The sequence below is a fragment of the Lactuca serriola genome, chromosome 9 (genome assembly GCF_051521515.1).
Source record: "Lactuca serriola cultivar US96UC23 chromosome 9, Lser_US96UC23_V15, whole genome shotgun sequence".
NCBI classification, from domain to species: domain Eukaryota; kingdom Viridiplantae; phylum Streptophyta; class Magnoliopsida; order Asterales; family Asteraceae; genus Lactuca; species Lactuca serriola.
This window is the reverse complement of record NC_136416.1, coordinates 162715318-162723307: the sequence shown is the minus strand read 5'-3', so window position 1 is coordinate 162723307 and position 7990 is coordinate 162715318. Positions and strand designations below refer to the sequence as shown.

At 33.7% G+C, this 7990-nt stretch overlaps 1 protein-coding gene across 1 annotated transcript; it reads left to right on the top strand.

The window, feature by feature from the left end:
• The first annotated feature begins 2048 nt into the window (after positions 1–2048).
• EMB2729 (Alpha amylase family protein) lies at positions 2049–7137 on the top strand. Its single transcript, XM_079020336.1, has 19 exons — positions 2049–2379; positions 2627–2698; positions 2843–2907; positions 2978–3655; positions 3914–4176; positions 4280–4355; positions 4437–4544; positions 4625–4715; positions 4815–4916; positions 5007–5109; positions 5182–5319; positions 5403–5474; positions 5584–5676; positions 5796–5873; positions 5965–6075; positions 6241–6321; positions 6410–6514; positions 6588–6673; positions 6891–7137. Exons 1-19 carry the CDS (start codon positions 2102–2104, stop codon positions 6976–6978), a joined length of 2688 nt encoding a protein of 895 aa, XP_078876462.1. The 5' UTR covers positions 2049–2101; the 3' UTR covers positions 6979–7137.
• The last annotated feature ends 853 nt before the right edge of the window (positions 7138–7990 follow it).

Sequence of the window (7990 nt, the reverse complement as noted above, 5' to 3'; positions counted from 1 at the left end):
ATTTGTAAACTTAAGGGTTTTCTTGCAAAAATAAATTCATAGTAACCTGGAAACCTGCTATTGCAGGTAACAAGGGCAAAACCGACAAAAAAATGACAAGTTTGCGATATAAACGAACCAAAAATCTGCCGAATGGTAAAACCGACATTTTCTGCCAAACTTAAGGTTTTTTATGACATTATCCCTTACTAGAACCGATATAAATTCATACTCTAGTTGAATATGATTCGGTTTTTCCAGTTTCTTGGATGATTAGTGCACACCCCTTGATATCACATTACTCATCTAAAATGAGATCTGTTAGAGACAAAATTGCAAAAATGGTCCTTGTGGTATGCATTTTTTTGGGGTTTTAGTCCAAACCCCGACTTTTTTTGGATTGATGGTCCTTTTGAGCTAGTTTGCTTGCAGTTTTGGTCCCTGTCCAAACTAAAAAGACTATTATACCCTTAATGAATTTTTTTTATTTTTCTTTCGCTTTTAATAATATTATTATTATTAAATATAAAAATAGGCCAACTTATCCTCTTTCTCTCTCTCTCTCTCTCTCTTTCTCTCTCTCTCTCTCTCTCTATCTCTCTGCAAAACCCAGATCAAGAATTAGTTTTTGGTTCACACACACACTTCTTGCATGATTTCTTTCGATTTTCTAGTTTTTTTTAACTACATGTTTGTATGATTTCAATCAGTTACATATTCAGGTAACACTGAATGACTTGGTAACAGAAGTCATTGAAATCGAAACCGTGAAACATTGCTTTTGAGGATTGTAGATGAAAGGGATTTCTTCAGCTCTTAGAATACATACACCCACATATGAAATAATTTGGGTCCATTAACACATGATTTTCCAGATAAAAAACCAAAGATCATAGATGTATCTTAGGACATGAACATGAAGATCGATTCATTTTACTGTTCAGCAGTCTCCCCTATAACAAGTCACAAATTCACCACCGTCTACCATTTTTGATGAATTGAAACAATCCATCTCCCTCTATGCCTACCATTAATCTTCCTTTGAAATCGATTCCGGATTGTAAAGCAAAAACATGAAGAACAATGGTTTGAGATTGTAGGTTAGGTTTTAGAGAAAACGAAAGTGGTACAAACCCCGATTCCGATTGTCGGATTTCAAATCAAACACCTCCATCGTGTTCCCCTTGATGTGGAAGTCGAGTGCAATCCGGAGAAAATCGAAGCAAGCAGAATTGACCACACGATAACAACGGTCGGATTTCAATCAAAACTGTGGTGGGTGGGATGAGGGGCATCGATTACATTGTCTGCAATCACCCTCTTCATCATTTGCCTAAGATTTGACGATGAAACCGGTCACTGTAAACCTAGGTCACCACATTATTAATCTGCATCTGAACAATACTCTATCATCTTCTTGAAAATCCCAATTTGGGTTTGAATCAATCCTTCCTGAAAATCCCAATCTGTGTAGAGAACCAGCTGCTGCAATAGTTGAATAATAGGTTTGCGTAAAAAGATGAAAAAACAAAGGCTTTATGTTTTAGGTTCTTGAAGGTGGTCAATGAAATTGAAGAACCAGGTTTCTTTCTCTTGGGTATCTCCTTGTGAGTGTAATCGGTGGTTCTTCTGTAATGAGAGAGAGAGAGAGAGAGGGAGAGAGAGAGAGAGAGAGATGTGGTGGATAAGTGGGCACATTTTTATATTTAATAATAATAATAATATTAAAAATTGAAAAGAAAAATAAAAAATAAATTCATTAAGGGTATAATAGTCTTTTTAGTTTGGCTAGGGACCAAACCTGCAAGCAAACTAGCTCAAAAGGACCACCAATCCAAAAAGTCGGGATTTAGACTAAAACCCCAAAAAAATCATACCACAGGGACCATTTTTGCAATTTTGTCTTTGTTAGATGTAAGGGATACTTTTTAATAAAAAAAAGATATTATTCAAGGGGGGTATATTGTAATTACTCTGTAGTTTGGCAGTTTTTTTGTAACTATACGTAAGTTAAAGAGTATAAATGTAACAAACTTATATTTAACGGGCATATATTTCCTGGTCATAACGTTGTCTGTTAAACCCAAAACCCCAATTCCTCCCTCCCTTTCGCTCTTATCTAATGACTTCATCACTCTCACTGCTCACTTTATTTCGTCTCCCGCCATCAAACGACTGCTCTCCTAGTAATCCGAGCATCAATCACCGGCGAGCCGTCGTATTTCCTTCCAAGAAATGGAGGTGTTCAATATCTCCCGGGCAGCCGCCTCCGCCTCCGCCGAAACAGCGGCAGCGGCAGTCCAAGAACTCAGAATCCGGCGAAAAAGGAATCGACCCTGTTGGGTTTCTCTCAAAATCTGGAATTACACACAAAGGTTTCGCACTTTACCTCCGTGAAAGGTATGTAAAGAATTACCCCTGAAAATTTCAAACTAATTTCGCTTCTTGATTGTGTGAAAACTCTAAAATGTTATGTAAAATTTCAGTCCTTTTCTTATTTTTATCTATGCTTTCAGTTGGGGTTTTTCGTTAATTAGTGTAATAAAACAAGTCCGTTCTTATTGTTGATCGCAAAATCTTCTTTTAAGATTTTGTTCTTGATTTTTGGTCATTATTTTAATTGGGTTATATATGTTATCAATCACAGATACAAATCTTATAAGGACCTAAAAGACGAGATCTTGAAACGCCACATTGATTTCAGAGACATGGCTTCTGGGTTACTCTTACATTGCTTAATCTTTGTTTTTCATCTTTCTATACATCGTATTGAGAAAACTACAAAATTACTTATCTTTCCTCAGTTATGGAAGATTTCTTTACTTCATTTTCTTAATTGATTCTGTTATATTCTTCCCACTAGATTCGAATTGTTAGGAATGCATCGCAACTTACAACATCGAGTGGATTTCATGGAATGGGCTCCAGGTTTTGCATCATATCAACATAATAATCCAAATTCAATCGTTTCTTCTTCTAATTTTTGAAATCAAATCAGGCGCACGCTACTGTGCAATCGTCGGAGATTTCAACGACTGGTCACCAACAGAAAACTCAGCACGCGAGGGGCATTTTGGTCACGATGATTACGGGTACTGGTTTGTCATCCTTGAAGACAAAGTAAGAGACGAAGAACAACCAGACGAACTCTACTTCCAACAATACAATTACACCGATGATTACGACAAAGGCGACACGGGTGTCACAGCCGACGAAATTTTCCAAAAAGCAAACGACGAATATTGGGAACCCGGTGAAGATCGGTTCATAAAATCCCGATTTGAAATCATCGCAAAGCTATACGAAGAAATTTTTGGGCCAAATGGGCCTCAAACGAAAGAGGAATTAGAAGAAATACCAGATGCTGAAACTAGATACAAGAAGTGGAAGGAAGAACATAAAGATGATCCTCCTAGTAATTTGCCATGTTACGATGTGATCGATAGTGGAAAAGAGTATGATATTTTTAATGTGATTGATGATCCTGTTTCAAAAGCCAAATTTCGCGCTAAAAAACCACCTATTGCATATTGGATTGAGACACGTAAAGGAAGAAAATCTTGGGAGAAAAAGTATGCTCCTGCTATACCTCATGGAAGCAAGTATAGGGTTTATCTTAATACCCCTAATGGGCCTTTAGAACGGATTCCAGCTTGGGCTACTTATGTTAATCCAGGTATTGTATACCTTTGGGCTAAATGCAACAAATAGCAATTTGCTTTCCATTTCTTCCTTATTATAATATTGTTCCACTTTTTTGTGTGGGACAATAAATATTTTTTTGTGTTATCGACGAAGCAGTACAACGGTACAACCTATTCTGTTCTTTCCTGTCATGTCCTGTTATGTCCTGTCGTGTCCTGCATAACAAACTAGGAATAAATGGTTGTGTTTCTTGATATATTTTCTTGTTGGGACTTGATTATTATTTTAGAGGTGGAAGGAAATCAAGGTTATGCAATACATTGGGAACCTCCTCCTGAAGATGCATATAAATGGAAACATAAGAAACCAAAAGTTTCAAAGTCTTTGCGTATATATGAAGCACATATTGGTATTAGTGGTTCTGACCCAAAGATTGCCTCCTTCAATGAGTTCACTGAGAAGGTTCTCCCTTATGTTAAACAAGCCGGATACAATGCAATACAATTAATTGGGATTCCCGAACATAAAGATTATTTCACAGTTGGATACAGAGTGAGTTTCATTTTCTACTTATCTTTTTTGTATTTCCATTTAACTTTTTCATTTTCAATTATATAAAACTATCGAAATATTTCAACTACTAGTGTCAATATAGGTAACGAATATGTTTGCAGTCAGTAGTCGATATGGGACACCCGAAGATTTCAAACGCCTTGTTGATGAAGCACATGGTGATAAAACATTAGAATTGATTCTAGATTATGCCAATTAACCATTTATGTTTTTTTTTTTAAATCATTTTTATGAACTAGGACTTGGATTGCTTGTGTTCATGGACATTGTTCATTCTTACTCTGCTGCTGATGAGATGGTTGGATTGTCTCTCTTTGATGGATCAAATGATTGCTATTTTCACACTGGTAACACGTTTAAACCTTTTGGATAATGGAAATTTATTACATACTCATCTTTGTATATCCATATTTTGTTAATTCATTAGGTAAGCGAGGACAACATAAGTTTTGGGGTACTAGAATGTTCAAATATGAAGATCTTGATGTTCTTCATTATCTGCTCTCGAATCTAAATTGGTAATAGTCAAGTATTAATGGATTTTAATTTGTACACGATTTCTTTTTTACTTAATACATAAACAACAAATGCCTTAATGTGTTTATAACATTTTGTAGGTGGGTTGTAGAGTACAATGTTGATGGTTTTAATTTTCATTCTCTTGCTTCAATGATGTATACACACAACGGTTTTGCCTCATTTACGGGTGATATGGAGGAGTAGGTTTTTATTTTTTTTAATAATGATATAAGTTTAGTATTCTTATAATCTTTATTTGGTTGGCTAATCTTTTGTTTCGATTGTTTTAGGTTTTATAATCAATATGTTGATAGGGACGCGATATTATACCTCATATTGGCAAACGAAATTTTGCATACTCTTCATCCTAAAATAATAACAATAGCGGAAGATGTAAGTAACGCGTTTCATGTTTTATGGATATTGGTTACAAAAAAAACATAAATTTTTTGATCGATTTTTTAGGCTACGCTTTATCCTGGGTTATGTGAGCCTACTTCTCAAGGTGGATTAGGGTTCGATTACTTTGTAAACCCTCGTGCTTCAGAGATGTGGTTATCGTTTCTTGAAAATGTTCAAGATTCTAATTGGAGCATGAGTAAGGTTCGCACTTATAACCTATTTCTACCTTTTATAACTTCTAGAGATTTCGTTCAATTTTTATTAAATTTGAATCTCGTTTTCAGATTGTGAACACCCTTGTTGAGATTAGTAAAAGTCCCGATAAGATGCTTTTATATGCTGAAAACCACAATCAGGTAAATTTATAACTTATAAATTTCCTTCACTTTCTTTGTCATTCGCCTTTTTTTTTTTTTTTTTTTTTAATTTTAATTTTTATATTCTTATAATTTCTTTTTTTTGCAGTCGATATCCGGAGGGCGATCTTTTGCTGAAATATTATATGGTAAATCATCGGTTATGAATGAGTCGTTACTTAGAGGCTGTTCTCTTCATAAGGTTAGTTTAGTAATTAGAAACTGTAAAAAAAAAAAAAGAAAAAAAGAAAAAGAAAAGAAAAGATGAACATGGGGTAATTAATAATGTATGTTTTGATGGTTACACGTGTTGTTATTTAGATGATTAGGTTAATTACGTACACAATTGGTGGTCGTGCTTATCTAAACTTTATGGGCAATGAATTTGGGCATCCGAAGGTTAGATTATTTAATTATTTATTTTTTAAATCAGTTCAAAAACCCTAGAAAATGAAATTTTATAATAATGGTTGTGATTATGTTTTGGTAGAGGGTGGAATTTCCAATGTCGAGTAATGATTTTTCCTTCTCACTTGCTAATCGGGATTGGGATTTACTTGCTAAAGAAGGGGTTCATCAAGATTTGCTTTCTTTCGATAAGGTAACTTTTTCTCTTCAACTAAATTTTAAGGTAGTGTTTGGTATGATGGAATAGTTTATTCCATTAGAATGTAATGACTCATTCCATTCTTTCTGTAATTCCATTCCATCTAATCAAACAAGCCTATATTTTACAAATCATTTTTATCGCTCATTTCTTTTATAGGACATGATGAACTTGGAAAATTCAGAAAGAATAGTTTCAAGATGGCTTCCAAATATTCATCATATCAATGACACTAATATGGTGAGTTGATTTTGTTTATGTTTTAATAATTTCAAGTTATATCACTATCAATATAGGATATTAAACCGTATTCTTACATTGAAAACAGGTGATATCATATTTACGAGGCCCATTTCTCTTTATTTTCAACTTTCATCCCACAAATTCGTATGAAAAATACAATGTAGGCGTAGAAGAAGCTGGAGAGTATCAGGTAAGCTACATTTTTTTTTTCCTTTTGTGTTTCACTGTTTGTTAATGTTATTGTGATTTTTTTTATGTGACAGGTTATTCTGAATACTGATGAAAAAAAGTACAGTGGTCAAGGATCAATAGGGCCTGATCAGAAGGTTCGGAAAACCATAAGTAGAAGGTAAGCGAATGACATTTTTTTGGCTATGTAAAATGACTATTTTGCCCTCAGTTTGTCATGTGCTTAAATTCAAGGGAGCGTTTTTATAGCCTGGGATCAAACATGCAATAAAAATGCACTTTAGGGAGCATCTATGCAACAAACTAAATATATAAGACTAAGTCCATAACTTTTGACATACCACAGGGGCTAATGTTGTATTTATGTTGTGTTGCAGGGTTGATGGAATGCGTAACTGCTTAGAAGTACCATTGCCAAGTAGAAGTGCTCAGGCTTACAAATTAACTCGGATATTAAGAGTATGAACATCGCCACGTGGCATTATTTTTGCTGATTTTGAATGCAAACTTGTATTTAACATGTTTATAGTTCGTATTCATCTTGTACTTTTTTTTCTTTTCTAATGTACATTTTAATGTAACATAAAACTTTAAGGTAATTAGTGTTGAGCTTGAGTTTATCAAGTATGAACCTAATCAAATCCGTGAGGATTTTTTGAGGGTTAATGTCACAAATGGGTAATGAAGTATTTGACATGATAAAAAACAACATTGTTTTACAAAAGATTATTAGAAGGTAAGCAAATGGAACATTTTGTTCACAAAATACTCTTATTTTAAAAGTTCAAACCGCTTACCTTCTAGTGCAATTGTTTAAAACGTTGGTGTTTTGTAAAAAAAAAACAAATAGTTTGTTATCTATTTATGATATTAATTCTTTTTTGATTGACACTGCTTAATTTTGTTCTGCTTAATTTTGTTCTGTTTGATTCGATCCATTTTTAGAGTAATCATATAAAGGAGGAATTATACACATGCAATGTGGATCTGGAGTTCTTATACATATACCCACGAAAGATTAGCATAAAATTAAGAAAAAAAGAAATTAATTAAAAGATAAAGAGCTTGCAGTTTGTCATATAATATAGGTAATTCTTTATGAAGGCGATCATTGTAAAATAAATGAAAAAGAAAGGGGGAAGATTGCTTGAGATGCAAACAAAACCATCCCTTTTCCTCTCCCCTTTCGTTTCTTTCTGGATTTGCCAATTTCTATTGAAATTTTTTACCTTAGGTAAAATTAACCATAAAAGTATAATCAAGTTTTATTTTTTGTTATAATCATTCGTTTTCTACTTCATTGATTTGTTTGTAATTACACTTAAAGCTGTAGTTTGGGAATGAGGTATTGATTCACTTCGTGAATTTACGTTCCGTTATACAAATAACTCTATATAAGATTGTATAAATAACTATATAAGATGAAAGTTTTGTTGTTTTGTCTATTGAAATCTATCTATTAATTTATAGGAGTCAA

Coding starts and splice junctions, on each gene's coding strand:
- EMB2729 (XM_079020336.1), top strand. CDS start 2,102: ATGACTTCATCACTCTCACTGCTCACTTTATTTCGTCTCCCGCCATCA. Junction 4,545..4,624: donor TGATTGCTATTTTCACACTG/GTAACACGTTTA, acceptor TTAATTCATTAG/GTAAGCGAGGACAACATAAG. Junction 6,674..6,890: donor CGGAAAACCATAAGTAGAAG/GTAAGCGAATGA, acceptor GTTGTGTTGCAG/GGTTGATGGAATGCGTAACT.